We start from the raw sequence: 20,610 nt of genomic DNA, 5'->3' as shown, positions 1-20,610 counted from the left end.
AATTGTCTACCTAGTGTATAGAGGAATCACCCGTTCATTCAGATTCACTATGGTTCGTTTAACCAAGCCCAACACGGATCAATGTTTCGGCTGATTTAAAGGAGAGATAGAGGCAGGAGTGAGTCCACCATTACTAAGACTGCAATAGGAACCATGCCCCATTTAGTCTCGCAGTCTGTTGCACCTTGGATATGCCATTCGATAACATCTACCTATCTGCAGCACGGCAATCTCTTGATCCATCAGCTGTCCAGTCTTGCTGTTGTACTTCCAGCATAATCTTGAATTGTTTATCGAATTTGGTTTGTTTAGACGCAATGTAGAGGTACGAGTCAATCTATCATAAGCAATTACATGCATTGCTTGTCCGTCGAAACAGGCATTATGTCTATATAGGAGCTCTCCCTGTCACTTTTCTGGGAGCCACGGGATATTTTAGCGATCCCATGAATTGACGTTAGGTATTTAAAAATACTCGTCCTCTTTATTGACTTTATGTGTCATAAAATATAGGAGAATTTCTTTCAATATGATTAAATATTTTTTTCACCCAACCGAGAAGTGGACCTGTCTATTTTCAACGTTTATGCAGAACGCATAGGCAATCCATAGATATCAAGACAGCGCAACATGGCCAGCACCGGAACTGTGTCATTGCAGTGAGTTCTGCTTCAATGGCAACGAGTATAAACATCGGTCTCTCCAATGTTCGAGTCTCTTACGAGACCACGCAGATAGCCATATCGGAGGACACCGACAAAGACCCTCTTCAAGTAGGTTCTGGCTCACCACGATCCCTATTCCAGACACGATCGTTTAGATGGATATCTGCACACACGAATACCGTGTATTACACCGAGGGCACCCCCACCAGCGGAGCCTTGGTCACGCAGCCGGCTTTAAAGTTTCCTCTGTCAACCGAGCTGTGAGCCATTGCTACATTCTGTTTGGACAACGCTCTGATTTTGTAGTCAAGAGCCATGCCGAAATGCACAATATGTGCATATTAGTTGCTTTTAGTGTTCTCTGCTGCACTGAGTTTATTTAATTAAAAACTTTGAAATAATTAGTACACCCTATGCCAGAGTACACAAGGGACTGTAAGAGAAGCATATGTGCTGATGGCGGGAGTCTTTCACCCACCAGCTTATATATCGGACCAGGCAGTTAGCCACATCCCTTATGCAAAATCAAGCAATGTGCGAGAGCATTTTTTGTTCGTTCAATTTGAGATATCCATGATTAGAGATCTTTTTTCGGATTTATTTCAGGCGATCCGTTAAATTAGAGTGCTCTAGGAGTAACAGCCAGACCACACCTCAACGGTCTCAAGAATTCATCCACTATATGGAATACTTTTGTCCCCAGGATCTGAGTCATTGCCAGGTCAGTCCATTTCTCTACTTCCAGCTATTCTCAAAATCAAAAAGACAGACACATGGCTTTCACACCATTTGTTCCTAAAAGGCTTTTTAATGTTTCATGTCATTTCTCTACATAGATTCACATACAAAACAAAATGTTTAGAACATCGATTTACATTGTGCATTAAATTCACCCCCATCCTGATGAAGGCCCACTAGAAATTATAAGTTACTCACCGTAGTGACTAACTTAGTCCCCTTTCCTCCAAACTGCATGGGCGTCCTTTCCAAGGGAAGGGAGACGGAACCTTTTTCACCAGAAAAAAACACCTTCCCCTTAAAATTTAGCGGCACGCTGAGGTGTGGCCCTGGGAGCATGCGCTGCCCTGACTCCGCCGCCACACCTCAGTCCCCACTGACGCATCGGCAATAGAGTAACATTGCCTAATGACACCAGTTTAATTAGGGGGAGGCTGGTGGGACGTATGGAGGAAACGGGACTAAGTACGTTAGTCACTACAGTGAGTAACTTATAATTATCTCTTACGTCCCGACCCCTTTCCTCCATACTGCATGGCGATTACAGTAGCCCCAGGGTGCAGAGGAGACCCTCCTTAAACAAAACAGGTTTCTAAGAACCGCCTGTCCGAAAGCCGCATCTGAGCTAGAGCCGGCATCCAAACAGTAGTGCTTGCAGAAAGCTGAAAGGGTGGCCCATGTGGCCACCCTGCTTATGACTTGCCAGGGGACATGCTGCAGGAAAGCGATGGCCGTTGGCTTGTCACTGACTGCGTGGGCGTGCATGTTGGCCGGCAGTGGCTTGTGCTGTCCCTCGTAGGCTTTGATGGCCGAGACCATCCAAAGGGCTATGGAGGCCTTGGAGGCCTGAAACCCCGGCCTTGATCCTCTGAAGGCGACAGCGTCCAACTTGCGGAAGCCCTTGGTCCTGTCCAGATAGAATTTCACGGCACGCCTGACATAAAGGCAGTGCAGAACTCTGCGCCCCGTCTTTGGGCTCAGCAAAAAACGTGGGCAGCACAATTTCTTCGTTCAGACAGAATGCAGAAGGCTCCTTAGGTAGGAATGCTGGGCGCGTCCGCAGGACTACGTCGTCTTTGTGAAACGTAGTGTATGGCTCCCAGGCGACCAGCACCCGGATTTCGCTGACTCCGCGAGCCGAGGTGGGGCCGACTAACAAGACTGTCTTAATGATGACCAGCTTGATCTCCGTGGAAGCCATTGATTCGAATGGATTGTACGCCATGGGGTGCAGCCTCTTGATGGACGGGTAGAGCCTGGCGAGACCCGTCAAATGTTTGACAATCGGGTTGGAGGAGGAAAAGCTCTCCTCCGAGTTTCTGTAAGCCCCAATGGCTGCCAGGTAGGTGCTGCAAGTGTCCACCTGCACGCCTGAATGGGCGAGATGCGCCGAAAAGGAGAGCACGTCGTTTAGGGAACCTGCCAGAGGGTTGATGCCCTTAGAGTCTGCCCAGTGGCAGTACCTGGTCCACTTGTTCTTATACTGGGCCTTGGTAGATTTGCTCCTGGCGCCCTGTACGATCTCTAGATTAGACCAAGAGAGGCTGAGATTTTCTAACGTGACCTGTTCAGGAACCACGCAGTGAGGGCTAGTTTCTCTGGCGTGGGGTGGATGACTTTGCCCCCCTGTTGTGCCAGAAGATGTGCTGGGCCCATCGGAAGGCGAATGGGACGCTTCTCCGAGAGGCTGAGCAGCTCCGAGAACCATGGCCTGGCTGGTAACCATGCAGCTATTACAATGATGCGGAGGTGGTGAGACTCCTTGATCTTGCACATCACCCAGTGAATCAGCGGTGTGGGCGGAAACTGGTAGTCTGTCATTCCATCCCACTAGATTTGGAATGTATCTCCCAGGGAGCCCATGCCCTGACCCTGCAAGGAGGCAAACCGTTGGCACTTCCTGTTGCTCAGGAGGCAAGGAGGTCCGCCTGAGGATGACCCCATTTGAAAAAGATCTCCGGCAGCACTAGGTCGTTCAACTGCCACTCATAGTTATCCACTCCCAGTCTGCTGAGCCGGTCTGCCTCCAGGTTGAATTGCAGGTGGACTGCCGTGAGGTAGATATTCTCCAGGGCCCACTCCCACATGCTGACTGCCAGCCAGCACAGTGTGGAGGGGAGGAGGGGAGATCTGGTACCTCCCTGCTTGTCAACATATAACATGCTGGTAGAATTGTCTGTCTGAATGAGGACGACCTTGCCCTCGATAACTGGAAGGAAGGCCCTGCGCGCCAGCCACATTGCCTTCAATTCCAGCCAATTGATGTGGCACTCCTGCTCCTGCTGGGTCCAGGTGCTATGGACGCAGTGGTTGTCCAGAGTGGACCCCCCCAACCCTAGAGAGAGGAGTCCGTGGTGATGGTGACCTGCGGGGTAGGTTGCGGAAAGACTTGCCCGTCCACAGGTTGCAGTCCCTGGACCACCATGTAATGTCTGGGTGAAGCGACGGAGGAACGTTGATCATCTCCGACTGATGGCCCTGTTCCTGGTTCCAAGATGCTACAAAGTGCAGCTGTATCCTCCTCAACCCGAGTCTCGCATGGGGGACAGCCAAGAGGACTGCTGCCATGAGACCCAGTAGGTGTTGGTACCACCAGGCCGAGGTCACTTCTCTGCCAAGGAAGGGCGCCCTGGCCCTCTTGATGTCCGTGATCTTGTCCTTCGAGGGAAAAACTCTGAGCATGTGTCCCAAATGAGGGCCAAGAAGGTCAGTCTCTGCGTGGGCTGCAGCTGCAACTTCTTGAGGTTAAGTGAGAAACCCAGCTCGTGCAGTGTGTTCATAAGAGCGTGGGATGCATGGTGCACTGCTTCTGGAGATGTCGCCCTGACAAGCCAGTCGAGGTACGGGTAGATGTGGTGGCCCTGCGACCTTATGAGGGCTGCCACTGTGTTCATCAGCCTGGTAAATACCCTGGGGGCCGAGTTGAGTCCGAAAGGAAGCACCTTGTATTGGAAAGGGTAGCCCATGATCCTGAACCGTAGAAAGGAATGATGAGGCTGTCAGATCAGGACGTGTAGGTACGCATCCTTCAGATCCGGGAGCACATCCAGTCTCCCCTTGCACAATGTCTCCGCTATCAAAGCTGGTGGAACTATCTTGAATTTTTGTAGATTTAGAGGGGGAAACGTCCAGCACAACTCTCAGGCCCGACTGGTTCTTCTGAATGGCAAAAATCCTTGAGTGAAAGCCCAAGCTTCACTGGGAGACTGGGACTTCCTTCACTGCCTGGTTCTCGACGAGCGACCAGAACTCCACAAAAAGAGTTGCTGTCCCAATCCGTGGGAGGGGAGGCGGGAGGAGAGGCTGGGATAGGGAGGCAGAACCCTGTGGCGACTACAGAGGATCCAGGGGTCCACAAAATTCTGGCGCCAGAAATGTGCATGGAGAGCAAGCCTGCTCCCCACTGGAGACACGTGGACCCGGAGGGGTGCGTCATGCCTTCTTTCCCTCTGAGGCTGTTGCGGAGGAGGGGGACTGGAAAAAGCCCTTAACCCCCCCTCTTTTTTGTTGTTTGCGCCAATGTTCGGACGGCAAACGGTCAGGCTGCCTGGACCTCCGCTCTTGGAAGCCACGCAACCCTACTTACGTACGCCCCTTCTCAGAGCGCTGCTGTGACTAGGTGCACTCTTTGTAAGGATGGATAAAGACTTGGCTGTTTGAGAGCTGTTTTTCTTTTTATCCAGCTCCTCGTCCGTTGTGGAGTGTTAGAGGTCACCCCTTTCAAACTGAAAATCTAAGATGCGTTGCTGGACATACGGGTTGAATTTCATAGCACTGAGCCAGGCCGTTCTTCTCATGTCCATGCCAATACAGATGGTACGGCCAGAGGTCTCAATGTGGGCCACGGAGGACTCCACAATGTCCTGCGCCACAATCTTCGCCTCCGCCAATACCGCCTTGAATCGTGATTTGCTCTGCACCAAAGCTCTGGGAGGAAATCCGCAATTTCCCGCCAGAGCTTCTGGTTAACGGCTGCCAGCATGGCATCTGCGTTGGCTTGGCGCAGGTGCAAGGACGCGTTAAAATACAGCTTCTTCCCGTACGCCTCCAAGATCTTCTCCTTGCCTAGCATCGCCGCAGAGGAGGCGGCTGAGGACGACTGAGGCTTGTAGTACAGTGATGCCGCAGCGATCACCGAGGAGTGTGGCTGAGGATGGGCAGATAGCAAGAGAGTATCCCCCATGATCTGCCTGTACTTGGCGTCCAGGTGTACTTGGTGTACACCGGCTGATTGGGGCTTGAGCCAACCCTTTTTGGTCAAGGCAAATATGTCCTTCTGGCAATGGGACATACCGCGAGGACTTCTGCGAGGACCCCGCCTTGGCTGGTAGCTCGACCTCGGGTTGAGGAAGGCCCACGTACTCTGCCAGCCCTGCAAGATGTTTGTGGAAGGACTTGGCTGAACACGGCGTGTCAGGGTCGTCCTCCTCATTTGTGTCCACCTGGGGGTCTGATACCGGAGGAGGTGGTGCTAGGAGCTGAGGGCTGAGGTGCGGAGACCAGAGCAGGATGCTGCAGTGGAGGCTGGTACGGAACCATCTGCACAATCGGTTGGGGGGGCCAGAGTGTGCTGCTGAGGCTGAGCAGGGACCGGAGCAGCCTGTATTGGGGCCTGCGGCACAGGGACCATTGCAGGGAACAAGCCCCTGATGGCGTCCCCGAGAATGCCCCCCATCTGGGAAGATTTCATTTGCCCAAGGAACTTTTCAAATAACCTGTTCTCACAGGCTGGATTGGTGGGAGGCGATAATGACGGGGTAGTGGGCAGCTGCTGGACGCAGCGGGAACTTGCCTTGCGCGAAGCAAGGGTAACCTGTAGGCCACATACCTGGTTGACACCAGTCCCACTTCGACACACGGTCCTCCATCTGCCTTCCCTGGGGCAGCGTCGGCCCGATGTCTGGATTTTCTGGTGCAGCTGCCATTTTGTCAAGCTGCCTTCCACGTTCCTGCGTCGTGTTGCTCGGCTCACTGGGCCCTGCCCGTACAGGACTCTTGAGTGGGGATCATGGGGCCTACCTTGTTCCGAGGGCCCAGTCTGCCGGGCCTAGAGACCCAAGCCACTACCCACGGATGACACCCAACAAGGCTGAAACATGTTTGGGGATGCTTGTAGTCTCGTGCAGAAGGGATGTGACCTAAAAGTTTGGGCTGGACTGCCCCTTGTGGGGTAGGACCAAGCCTGATTTGCATATGTTTTTTCCTTTCTGTATTGACTTTCCAGGCTGAAAAACGATGGTCTGGAGGGATGCCCAGAGCTGTGCCCGTAGTTATGATTTATTCAAAACCTTCTAGCCATCACCTTTTCGTTTTGCTAGAGTGCTGGGGGGGTTACATAGTAACTCCTTATCCCACTTCTCATGTAACTTTCTGTTACATTAACTTGAATGGCTGGTGGCAGTGGTTTCCTTTTTTACTACCTTGCGTCATGTATCTGCAAGGGTGACCATTTTCTCAAAATGGCCCGTGCCTTCTTTTTTCGCCATTTCTTGTCAGTTAGTTCCTTCTGGACTTTTATTCTTTTTTTAATCGGTTTTGAGTCCTTTGTGCATTTTGCCTTTGGCAGGGTTCAGCCCTGAAGCCCACCCAGGCTGCAGTATGTCTGGAAAGGCACGAAGTGAGGGAGGGTCCCGAAACTTCACTGTCCTTTCTCTCTAGTTGTGCCCGAGTGAAATCAATTCTGATTGGCCGGCTGGCTGTCCAGGAGCACAGCCACCCTTGCTGGGCGATTGACAGCCTAGGGCCGTGAATTAATTGGAACTTGCTTAAAAGGCGAGGTTTTTGGGACTAAGAGGAGCGTCGACCACTGGAGGACAACATCCAACGAAGAAGACGTGAAGAGGTGCCAGCAGCAGTCTCCTGGACAGCAAAGTGCCCGTTGAAGCACTGCAGCTGTGCGGACCTCATTTTGACTGGGAAGACACATACGGGACAACTTTCTCCCTTGGGTTGGTGGGACCAACTAGCTTTGAGACAAGCTTCATCTTGGCACAAGCCCCGACTTGCTGCGACTTTCCAAGGCTGCAGAATACCTATGACAGGGGACCCCTGACCATCATCGAGTGCATTGTCTTCGGTAGTTGCGAATACGGCCAAAACCTTGCGGGCATCTATAGGACCCTACAGAAGCAGGATATCTTCATCCAGAGTCCCCTCACCAGAGTCCAGGACTGAGGTTAGTTGTTCTTTGGCACAGAGAAAAAGGCACCAAAACCATAAAAGGCTGCTGAATCAAGGAGAATTAATTGCTCTAGAGGCCTCCCCCCCCTGCTCCCTCCCCCTGCTCCCTCCCCCTCTTTCTCCTCCCCGCCCCCAGTGCTGCAGCAGAAGCCCGCCAGACGCCCCCCCCCCTCGTCAGCACGACAGAGGACCAGGATCAAGGGTCTGCTAGACTGCAACAGGAAGGCATCTTCAGTTCACAGGTACTGTGGGGATTGGGGTACATCTAACTTTTGCCATTTGCGGTGCTTCCTGGGTGGGGGTGTACTATGTCTTTTTAGACTTCCCAAAGGTTTAAATACCTTCTCTGGGATAAACTGTTTCCCAGAGAATGTAAGGTTAAATTGACTTTAGTCTTTTTAAATTCCTAGACCCAACACACACCATCTTCCTATAGAGTGCCGCAGGTGTTACCTAGTATCCCTTGTGTCAAGAAACTCATGTAGCAGTCAAATGCTACCTACCCTTTTCTATCGAAATAGATGGTAGCAGTGGTTTTACAACGAACTACCATGATCTTTCCCGACCGCGAACACCAGTAGCTAAAAATCGCGGGAGCCATGTTTTTCAAGTTGGCGCCTTAAGCCCCTTTGTTTAAACAGGTCTCGTCTTCTTTTTTCACAATCTCTTTTTGGAAAGGTCCTTCTCGTGTTTGTCTCTGCGCGCCAAACTAGGTTTGGTCCCTTTGTTTCTATGCCTTTGGCGGGCTTCAGGACTGAAGACCGCTTCTGGCGTCTGAGTGTCTGGGGTGGGCAAGAAGGGAGGGAGGTGCCCGAAACTCTGTGCTTAAGTCTCCTAGGAGACCCAAATGCACTCTGGCGTGATTGGCTGGCTGACGGCAAGGACAGCCTCCCTGCTGGGTGAGTAGCAGCTAGGCTGGAATGAAAGGGAGAAAATACTCTTGGACTGGAAAGCAGAGTCGACCACTGGAACGAAAGAACCTAAAACGAGCTGGAAGAGGACGGCTGCTGCAACTCATGGACCTTTGGTTTGCCCGGTGAAGCCCTGCTGCAGGACCGAATTGCCAAGTTCAACTCGACAGAGAAGCTCCTTCAAGGACGACTTCTTCCTTTGAGTTGGTGGGACCAATCAACTCGTAAGCCACCTGGATACCATTCTTGGAGCTGGTTAGGATTAACCAGGGGGAAGGACACCAACTTGTGTGCTTGAATTACAGCTACTGGAACTGAAATAACTCAATTTTGTCCGTGTTTTTGGACAATCCCGTGCAGTGCAGGAGTCCCCCGACGTCCTCCCTCTTGTCCCCACAACAAAGCCTAAAGAATAGTGAGATCTGCAGGAACTGCTAGGAACCAACGTCTTCTGCTGCATCTTGTTCTTCATATTAAGGTATTGTGCCATCCCGATTGAGAGAACTTACCTCTCGCGGTGAAAGTTTGTGGAACTGTCCCAACTTGCAGGCCTAATCAGCTTGTGACCCAACACACGATTCTTTTTCGTACAAACTAATGCTGAGGACTTTGGCAAAGACTTTACCGTTTACTTCAAGAACTGCTCTTTCCTATCCAAGGCACTAGTCCATTGACTTTGGCCTAGGCCTAATGAAATGAATCGAGTCCTCGAGAGAACTAAAATTATTTGCACTGCCCAAGAAAGTATTTGTGATCTATTCTGCTAACTTGTGCCTTTGTTCTCCTATTTAAAGTGACTGAAATGCCATTTTGCACCCATTTCAGGGGAGCCCAATTTACTTTAAAACATATTGGTTTGGTACTGAAGTGCGTTTGTGTATAATATTAAGTTGCCTCCTTCTAGTGAATGTTTTCTAAATGACTGTGAAACATTAGTAAGTGTTTTACCAAAAAACCTTGAGTGCAAGTGTCTACTTGAACCACAGTGATTGTAAGACCTCTGTGCAACCTCTTTTACTGCTCACATTCCCTCTTGAGATAAGCCTGGCTGCTCAGCTCGCTACCACAAAACTGTAGTACAGACTTATACCAAAGGTTGGTTTTGCTTACACCTGTAGTCCTAATTGTATGTGGCGGTCCCAGACGGTACTGCATGCACTTCTGCCCAACATGTATATATAAATAGATATTTATGCTATAACTAAGTAGGTGTTTACTTGGATCCCTATATTTACAGATTTCATCGTATAGCTCACTTTACCCCTCTTAAGATAAGCCTGGCTGCTCAGTCACACTACCAACTTGTGTAGTAGAGGCCTATATTAAAAAGGTGGGTTACCCAATACCAAGAGATAAGTCTTGTGAAGTCACACACCAGTTGGACTCTACACATTCTTACCGAAAAACTGTGTTGGCTGTGGTATTTGCCTACCTTACGCCTGTGTGATTCCTGTGTAGCTTTGGGGTGTTTCTTGTGATTGAGAGGCATCCCGTCAAGATTACCCAGGCCCACTGCCTGCTGGAATCCTTCTAGGGTGTCTTCTCAGGAGTCCCTTTAACTTTAAAGTGAACTACTTACTTATTTGAGTTAGTTGGTAATAAACTCAGAGTGAGCAGTTACACAAGTTCTTACTTTTCTTGAATGTGTGTTGTGCCAGTCTGAAAAGTATATATAATATTAAATTACACATCTGTGAATTGGTTGTGCCCCTTTCCCAAAAGTAATGCTGTTGGCTTCACTAACTATTTCAGAGAATAGGAGTAAAGGTTTCCCAACTGGGTCTTGCTTCCCCTGACTTGCTGTTAGCCTGTCTAGAAATTGTCTGTGTTAGGTAATGCTTATCTTTAAGTTGCTGGTAGCTCCTTTATAAAGTATATGGGTTTTACTTACCTTGAATAGCTGTGTGCCATCCTAAAATAAGTTAGAGTTATTGCTTACCTCAATCTATGTTCCACTGATCTGAAAAGCAACTGTAATAGTATATTACAACATTTGGTTTTACCTGCCTAGTATAGCTGTGAGCCATTCTTGAAGTGTTCTTAAGGTGTAGCTGACCTTGGCCTGCCTAGTGCAATCCTAAAATGAGTGTAAAGAGTTTTTGCTATCTTAGTCTGTGTTCAACTGAGGTGAAAAGCAACTGTAATTGTAAATTACACCAAAAGGTCTTCCTGAACTAGTATAACTGTGTTATCCTGAATAATAGTTAAATGTATACACTGTTCCTTGAATTTGTGTTCCACTATTCAGAAAAGTATCCTAGTAACATGGTTGGTAGATTATGTGATTCCTTAACTGAGTGTCACTGCATAACTGACAGGGTCCACTACCATTGACTTACTGTAAAGTAACCTATAAGTAACTTGTGGTTTTACTCCCCATGAATAGGTATTTCCTAGACTAAATGTGTATGATAAGGTCTTGACTCCCCTAGAATTACTGTTTGGTATTCAAGGTGTATGCTTCGGTCTATGCAACTTCAAGCATAGTGGTGTATTTTTATACATTTGTTTACGACTATGACCAACACTGAACTTGGCAGACTTATTTATAATAAACCTTTATTTGTTATAATACTTCTGGTTGTAAGTTTTTCTATTGGAATCCTTGGTATACTACAGTTTCTATAGACTTTCCTGCAGACCTCTTCCCTCCTAAAATAGGTCTGGCTGCTTTGTCTATTCTACCATATACTCAGGTGGTACAGCCTTATTCCAAGAGTTGAGTCTTGTAACATCTCAGTTGAAAGGTTTTGCTAAGCCCTTAGTTGGACTAAAAACTGTCCTAACAAGCTTTCATGCCAAAAAGGATTTTGGCCATTGAATGGCACGTCAACCAGTTTGGCCTGAATTTCACCCACAAATCCTGATGTCCTTAACCAAGAGTGGCGTCTGACCACAGTGCTCATGGCCATGATCTGCCCCACACAGTCCGTGGCATCCAGTCCTGATAGCAACATCTGGCAGGCAGCCTCTTTGAATTCAGTAACTAGGGACGGGAACCCGTCCCTCATCTCACCTCCAGGGATGTGCTCAGCCGCATTGGCCACTGCCGCCCAAAGACAAAGAAGAACTTCGCCATTGAGCAAGATACATTCACAGCATGCAGTGCACGACTGCCTGACGCAAACTTCTCTCACCTCATGCATCAAACCTCTCACTTTCTCGGTCAGGTGGAGGTCTTCAGGCTGGCCGTTGCAGGCTGAACCACCAAACTCTATGGTGATGCATGAGATGAGAAACACTGAAAATGATGGGGCAAGACGATGCTTCTTTGCCAGTTCCGTGGCCAAGAGAGTTTCCTTCTTGGGGGCACTGCCCAAGGTATCACAAAGTTTGTACTGAACCTTGGATCTGGATGGCACTGAAAGACACAGCCTATTCACCACATTGGCCAACGTTGTAAAGCCGCTTGAGGCTTTGCTGGGGTGCGATCTGGCAGAACGTCCATCTCCAGGAATGTATCGAGGCGACCGGCAGCCTGCAGGTCTTCGGCCAGTCCCAGGACATCTTCATCTTCCCTGTAGAACTCCTCTGGGAAATCTCTCGCTTCCCTAGAAACCACGGGTTAAAATCCAAAGGGAGTGGGACCTCTTACGAAGCTGCTGCTTCTCCTTTTCCTTCTTGAGGGGAGCAGCCTTTCATCGTAGTGGCGGTCCGTGCCACACAGCCTCCACTGCAGAGACTCACCCTTCACTTTGACGGAGGGCCTTCGGATGCATGGAATGGCAACCAGCAATCCTGGGTGTTGGGGTCCTCGCCCACGCAATAAAGACAAATCTGGTGTGTATTTGAGACTGAAAAGTGTTGTCTGCAATCCGCACACAGATTGAAGCCTGAGCCCTTAATCTGCGTGGGCATGGCGTAAAGAACAATTGAAAGCTTGACACGCATGTTCCAGAGTAGTGTGCAGAGCAAACTAACTGAGGCCTCAATGTATACTGGCCCTGATGTCATGTCCGGTGCGGGGTATGTGGAGGAAAAGATTCTAGAGAACAGCTGCGCTGGGATAGGGATATCACAGATGAGCAATCTGTGGAAGGAAGGAATCCAATAGAATGAAGACTTCAGCAGAGCAGGAGATCTCCAGAGAGAGGAGAAGACAGAGTGGATGAATAGGTGGAATGGAATGAATGGATGAAGTGGAATGAATAGGTGGAATAGATGATCTAGATAAAATGAATGGAATAGATAGAATGGACGAAGTAGAAGGAGTGGACGGTTTGAAAGGGGCAGAATGGAATGAGCGGAATTCGATGTAATTCGCCCCACACAACGCATCACTGTCACTGTGCACCCTGCCCCCCTGCCGTTATATCTGTACCATTGTGCACCCTGTGCCCCAATGCTGTCATATCTGTATCCCGCTACATATGCTAAACATCTGTATCCCCCCCTATATACCCGTATCGCCCCTGTCTCAGTGTGTCGCTATATTCCCAACATCCTGTTCACGTGCCTGATTCGGACGTTCTAAAGATAACGACCACATCACTACTCTTACTCTCTACTACACATCAACACTCAACTAGAACACAGCTATACCCCCGATTAATTCGGCCTAGCTATCCACAAACTAATACGACCTCATCAACACCTCATCACCCTAATAAAACGGAGCTAGCCAAGCACATTCCGGCATAGTTGCTCACATATGCATCCTTCAGGCCCAACGCAGCCAGAGTCCTGTCTGGATGTCCACCCACCAGACTGCACACATCAACTGACATCTCCAGCACCACACCTAAACGCTAGGACACAGCTACCAACCGGCAATTACACCAGCTGCACAAATCTGGTGCACCCATGCACCATACAACACCATCTCTCCCTACTGACCAGAACTATGGTTCCCAAGGGCGTTCAACCTGCCAGCGCTTTGAGGTCATAACAATCATATATAGAGCGCTATATAAATGCCAAATAACATAACATTCAACGGAAGTCGCCACAGCCAGGGGGGCAATCAAAGGAGCAGGTCCTATATAGCTTCTGTTGGGACTGGACCGCTGACAATACAAGAGCAGGCGTCTTTTAGCATAAGCTGACTATCCTCCAAGCTCCATGGCTGCACTCTGAATGGCGATAGCTGCAGCATGAGAGCTGATCGGTCCATGTGGTGATCCAAGGACACTTCTGAAGGTTCAGCCAGCACAGATTATTGGCATTTCACAGAACGGGGGAAAGCGCATTCCAGCGACGGCCACCGCACAGAGATGGGAGGCATCCTTGCAGTCACAGTTGTAGGAAGTCCTTGCAGGACAGGATACCTTCAGGCCGAAATTCCGCAGGAAGTCGACTGATTCCACAAGCTGATGACCACTTTTCCAGCTGTAAACTCGGAAGGGTGACAGTTCCAGCGAGATAGCCCACTGGAGGGTTTGACAGTCCACTGGGTGGTCCAGGGACACTTAAGAAGGCTCAGGACGGCTGGATCCTCAAGAACACATCGCGACTAGTTGGTCCCTCCAGTCCATTGGTGGAAGCACTGCACAGGACCGTCGTAGATCAAGTAGGCCAACAGGGCTTCACCAGGCCAGATGCAGGAAGTGATTCCGGGCGGAGTCTTCTTCCGGTCTTCAGTCGGCTGTTCTTCTACGAGGGATTCTTGGCTCCAACGGTAATCTGAAAGATTGCTGCAGGAGTCCTCTTCTACTGGAGTGGAGCAATGTCTCTGCCATAATGTGGGAATTGGGTCCGAGATGGCTGCATTAAAAGGTAATGCCCTTTCCATTTGAGGACCCTCATCAAGGATGTCTGAGGTCATATGCTTGAAGGTACACAGACCAAAGTATAAACCTTCAGACTACCCAACAGTAATTCTAAGGAAGTAAGACCTTATCATACACATTTAGTATAGAACATACCTATTCATGGGGAGTAAAACCACAAGTTACTTTTAGATTGTTTGACAGTTTACAGTAAGTCAAGGGTAGTTGACCCTGTCAGTTATGCAGTGACACTCTTAAGAATCACATAATCAACCAAACCTGTTACCAGAATACATTTCTGCATAGTGGAACACAGATTCAACGAACAGTATAAACCTATAACTATTATTCAGGCTTTGCTGGAGCGACCAGGCCCAAGGCTTCAACCACTCACTCTACAGTCCTTTGGTACTGAGCATTAGGGTGACCGTAAGGAGCAACTTGTTGCATGTCAAGATGAGGAGACTTATCCAATACACTTGCGTAATGTAACCCTTCAGCCAGGGCAATCAAATCCGCCTTGTTGGTAAAATAGTAATCTCCTCCAGACACCGCACCCATAGGCTCTAACCCAAAAGGCACCTGGTCTCTTGTCATGGAATATCGACCGCATTGCGTAAAAAAAAAAAGCCCGACTGACTCAGGGATAAAGGAACGATTGGCTGTTGGTGCCAACAGCGGCGTTCCCACAAGGGCCAAGGGTGCCGATACTTCGGTGTCATGGTCTATTTCATGGTCGTCGTGGTTGAGCACGAGGCCGTAGGACCAAACTTGGCTACCTTGGTGCCATAACTTCCAGGTGCAACTGGTGCCATGGGGGCATGCTGCGTCAAGACAGGAGCCATACCTGCTGCGTCAATCTTAAACATTTAGAGCATTTTCTCCTTGAATGTCTCCAACACTGCTTTCGATGTGCTCGGATTCTAAAGACCTTACCGCGATCTTCTGAAGAATCCGAGTGGCGCCTGTGTCGATGGTGTTGTATTTTACTATGTGAGGATGAAGTGCCTGTCCTTTTTTGGGCGTGGTATCCTCAGTCTCTTGTCACAATGACCTGACGGTCAAACGAGCTGCCGGGGTGCCTAATTAGCCAAATGCTCCCTCAACAATTTGAGATTCATCTGTTTGAAAGAGTCGCAATCAACATTGTGATCTTTACCAAGACACCATGAGCAGAGTGCAGGTCTGATGACCGACATCGTAGAGTTGCAGTCTTGGCAACGCTCAAAAGTCGATCGAGTTTGAGAGTTTTGTTGAATTTAAATTTTCTCTCACAAGAACATTCCGAATAGCAGCATGCAGAGCACGTGGAAAAAAGAAACTGAGGTACGGGGGTGTAGTATGTGTAGTGGCCAATGTAACGTCCAGAACCAACAAGTGGCACAGTCAAGCCAAGAGGGATCGAAAATCGAGTCATACTACGCCCAGTGTTGAAAAAGATTCTTAGCAGCCAACGCTGGAAGGTATATAATCTACAGGAGAAGGCAATTCATTGAAGTGTTTTAACAGCCAGGTGTGTGACTGTGGCACCTGGAGATCTGAACTTTGATTCTCGATTCCCATTTGACCAATGGATAGGGGAAATCACATTGCTTTCCTCAGACTCTGGTCCCTTACCTGTAAAATAAACAGCTTGGGCAAACGTGCTCATCACCAACATACTGGTAGAATCATAAAAAGGACGTGTACATTGTACAAGATATGATCAGAAAAAAATGGCATGCACGTACCTTAATGAATTCGATCATTTCAAACATCTAGAAAGAAAAAAAACATATATGATTAATACATTAAATACCAGTGTGCCCCATTGTCAACTAAATGGTTTACAGTGAAGAATTGTATGGAAAGACGGTAAGTACAAAAACATGTGTGTGCTTTCTCTCAATATGTGAAAGTAACAGAAAAAAACATGTTCCCTTGGGCAACAGCTTTAGTCTATGCCCAATGATGCACAAAGAAAAACATGAATGTATTAATTGATGCATTTGTTGAGCATGTTCATGATGCCAAAGGCTGCTGTATCTACCAAAATCAAGAAAGACAGTGGTAGTGAATCTACTCCAACAGTATCCGACGAGATGCTTCTTGTATTTACTGATATTTTCTTGGGCTGGAAGGAGGGGACAGTAATGTTTAATAAGGCATAAATTAGTTTTGCAAAACTGATTAGTTCACTAAATTAAAATATATTGATTAGCAATCCAACGTACATGATTTTCAAATTTGTATAGCCTTACTACAAATCAGGGCTGCTGAAAGAGTAGTTTCCCCCCCCCCCCTTCCCCCTCTGCAGCGTCAGATCTGGCACCCTTCGGCCACTGCATTTCTGCTCTCTGCTCCAACTTTCAGTGCTATGCGGATGACACTTTCGAGCTACCCTCTGCCACCTCCTCTCCCTCTCATCTCTGTCAGCAATCCAGGAGATCCTCCTCATCGGCACACCTGCACCTTCCTTTCCTATATCTCTCTGGCTGGCCTCCCTTGGCCCTCTTCCTGTCCCCACATGTGAGGCTAAGAGCCTCTGGGTCATCTTTGACTTCACGCTCTAAGAAGTCAAACCACCAACTGCACGTCCTCTGAGGTATTCTTCCCTTCCTCTATTTCCCCCAGAAGCTCACTGTCTCAAGAGCTCTGGTTCGCTCTAGTATGGGGTACTGCAACAACCTCTTTCAAAATCTGCCTGCTACTGCTTTCCGTCCTCTGCAACTCATCCAGAACAGGACTGTGAGACTTGGCCATGGCCTCAAGGCCAGAGATCGTATCTCTCCAGCCCTGAAATCTCTTCATTGGCTCCCAATGGCTGCAAGGATTAAGTCCAAGACCCTCTGCATTGTCTACAAGGCATTATGGGGCCTGGGTCCTAAATAGCTTCAACTCTCCCTTCGGAAATACCTTCCTACTCGACCTCTTCGCTCCTCCAACTCCATCAGGTTCAGTCGCTTCTCCAAGCAACGAATTGGTGGTAGATCTCTTTCTTCCGCTGGGGCCGCCCTCTGAACAGCCTACCTGCCTCTCTGAAACTTGAGGAGAACCATCTTTGGTTCCGGAAGCACCTCAAGACCATCCTCTTTGCTTCTGCCTTCTCTCTTTCTCTCTTTCTCTCCCCTGCTGATCTCTGCCTGTTCCTGCACTGAGCACCTGGCTACCCTTCTGAATTTGGCCCCAGATCCCTGCCCACCCAGCTGCATATCCGCACTGCCTCCTAGCAACACTTGGGTCTGTATCTGGAACCCTACAGTCCCCTTACCTGCACTTATTAGACACCTGCTGTTTGCAATTAATTCTTGGACTTGCCACCTGCTGTCTGCACTACCTGTTTGATAACGTGTTCAGCACTTTCCAATCTTCCCTGTCCACTCTCCCTCTACCTCCCCTCTGACCTTGCACATTCTCAATGGCAATTTTGTCCTCCCTTGTACCGCTCCGTTGCCTCGTCACACACTGAAACACTTGTGTATGGGCGCGATATAAATAAAATATATCAGAAGGTTTAGGGGACTTGCAGCTTTGCCACTAGAGCTACGATGAGAGGCTACCTTTGCTTGACAGTTACCAGACACTGCTACCCTGGCAAATTCGACAGTGCTTACCATTAGGGTCTCACACACACTATGCTATCGGTAGAGCATTTAAATAGGAATCTCCTTAATAGCGATGGTTCAATGAGTAACAACCGTTTCTGACAAGCGTTCACTTAACTTTCCCTTCACATAAAATATAATAGCAACAATGATTGAGTCAATCACTATAGGAAGGTGACCTTATCACACAGTAACATTTGTTGTGCGTCTAAGTCTTGAAAGTACAGCTCCCAAACTAAAATTACGTTTTAGTCTCATTACTTTGCATTCCAGTTCTTGTACTTTTCGATTCAAGAATGGAAAAAGAAACCTATGGCCATATTCATAGTGCTTAACATTTTTCCTTATGGGTTTATATATGTTCCAGGTTGGCTTATGATTTTCAAGTTTCAAGTCATCACTAAAAAAGATAGTATTCTTGAAAATCAAACCTATTTCTACCAACTAAAGCTGGGAATTTTAAGTGTGTCCCTAATTACGCTCACACCAGAATCGATACACCCTGCTAGGGAAATGAGGCCAAAGGCGATCTTGTAATAACAAGTACAAATGAGGAAGGTAGGAAAGGACTCTGCCACCTGACCAGTCTTCTCCTGTCCCTCTTCCTGTTCCTTCCTGCCAAAGTGGTTTCAAGCAGGGATTTATATAGGTCTGGCTTGCCATGGTGATGTCACTGGAGTTGGATCATGACTTCAGCCAAATCGGTCCTATTTCCACAATAGGGATGCTCCAAAGCCTTCTTTCTTCATTGTCAGCCGTTTTGTCAGGGCATACTGTTCTACAGTTGGCTAGCTATGCAAAAACACACAGTAGCTTATGCTTTTCTCCATTTCGCTCACTATGCAAAAACACACTGCAGTTCTGCAGACTTTTACAAAGCTTGAGGCCTAGCCCAAGTAAAACTAAACATTATGTACAAACATTTCCATTAATTCTATCCATATTTCACTGATCCTGCTCATGTTATCTGGGTCCTGTAGTTTCCTCCACAATTTACAGTTATAATTGATCCCATTCTGCATTTTGCCGCAAAACATTTTTTAATCGCATGGACCCTTGATGGACAGTGGACATCTGGTGAGTCGGTTTGCGCTAGCTATAGTGACTAACGTACTCTTAGTCCATAGTCCCCTTTCCTTCATACTGTATGGGCGTCCCTTCCAAGGGACGGGAGACGGAACCTTTTTCACCAGAAAAAACTTCCCCTTTAAATTTAGAGGCACGCAGGGGTGCGGCCCAAGGAGCATGCGCTGCGCTGACTCCTCCCTCCGACCCCACACCTCAGTCCCCATTGACGCGTCGACAATAGATTTAACATTGCCTAATGACACCAGTATTATTAGGGGGGCGGGTTTAGGGGGGAGGTTGGTGGGACCGATGGAGGAAAGGGGACTATGGACTAAGTACGTTAGACACTACGGTGAGTAACTTATAATTACTCTTACGCCCCGTCCCCGTTCCTCCATACTGAATGGGCGATTACAACTGAAAGAAGCCCCAGGAGGGAGAGGAGACCCTCCTAAATCAAATAGGTTCCTGAGAACTGCCTGTCCGAAATCCGCATCAGAGCTAGAGCCGGCATCCAAACAGTAATGCTTGCAGAAAGCTGTGGGAGAGGCCCAAGTGGCCACCATGCTGACATGTCGCTGGAATGCGATGGCCGTTGCCTTGGCCCTGACTGCGCGGGCATGCATGATGGCCGGGAGCGGGTTGTGCTGGCCCTCGTATGCTTCTTTGACGGCAGAGACCATCCAGCGGGATATGGAAGCCTTAGAGGCCTGATAGCCTGGTCTTGAGCCTCTGAAAGTGCCATACATGGGGTCCGATTTGCAGAAGCCCTTGGTTCTGTCCAAATAGAATTTCAGGGCACGCCTGACATCCAGGCAGTGAAGCACTCTGGGCTTCATCCTTGAGATCCAGTAAAAAAGGAGGAAGGACTATTTCCTCGTTCAAGTGGAAAGCAGACGGAACCTTGGGCAGAAATGCTGGATGTGTCCGCAAGACTACCTTGTCCTTGTGAAAGGTAGTATAAGGTTCTGAGGCAACCAGCGCCTGGATTTCGCTGACTCTACGAGGTGAGGCTGACTAGTAAGACCATCTTGATGGTGACCAGCCTGATGTCCAAGGCCGCCATTGGCTCGAATGGTTTGTGCGCCAGGGCGCCCAAGACTATGTTAAGGTCCCACACCAGGTGCGGTCTCTTGTCGGGTGGGTAGATCCTTGCGAGTCCCGTCAGATGTTTGATAAGGTTGGAGGAGAAGATGCCCTCCTCAGAGTTCCTATAAGCCCAAATGGCTGCGAGGTATGTGCGACAGGTGTCCATCTGCATACCTGAGTGGGCGAGGTGCGCCAAGAAGGAGAGCATGTCGTCCAAGGTGCATGCCAGTGAGTCGATTCCCTTGGAGTCTGCCTAGTGGCAGAATATGGTCCATTTGCTTTTGTACTGGGCCCTGGTAGCCTTGCTCCTGTGAGAGGCTGAGGTGCTGCATCGTTACCTGCTCAGGTACCATGCTGTGAGGGCTAGTTTCCCTGGTGCAGTGTGGATGACTCTGCCCCCTTGCTGTGGCAGAAGATGTGCTGGGCCGGTCGGGAGGTGAATCGGGGGCACTTCCGAGAGACTGAGCAGCTCCGAAAAACATGGCCTGGCCAGCCACCATGGAGCTATTAGAATGAGGAGTTGGCAAGACTCCTTGATTTGGCAAATTACTCGGTGAATCGGGGGCATGGGCAGAAAGGCACAGGCTTTCATGCCGGTCCACTCGAAGTGAAATGCGTCGGCCAGAGAGCCGGGGCACTGACCTTACCAGGATGTGAACTGGGGGCA

At 48.8% G+C, this 20,610-nt stretch overlaps 1 protein-coding gene across 1 annotated transcript in view; it reads right to left on the bottom strand.

Annotated features, from left to right (window-relative positions):
* The window catches only part of LOC138467361 (exportin-5-like), a 419,600-nt gene that overhangs the window by 207,300 nt on the left and 191,690 nt on the right, over positions 1 to 20,610 (bottom strand). The window contains exon 16 of the mRNA XM_069607325.1: positions 15,933 to 15,959. Coding sequence (XP_069463426.1) covers positions 15,933 to 15,959 — 27 coding nt within the window. The remainder of the gene's footprint in view (positions 1 to 15,932; positions 15,960 to 20,610) is intronic.

The sequence above is a fragment of the Ambystoma mexicanum genome, chromosome 4q (genome assembly GCF_040938575.1).
Source record: "Ambystoma mexicanum isolate Mex_15411 chromosome 4q, UKY_AmexF1_1, whole genome shotgun sequence".
Taxonomy (NCBI): Eukaryota; Metazoa; Chordata; class Amphibia; order Caudata; family Ambystomatidae; genus Ambystoma; species Ambystoma mexicanum.
The sequence above is the reverse complement of the archived record's forward strand: the minus strand, read 5'-3'. Positions and strand labels throughout refer to the sequence as shown.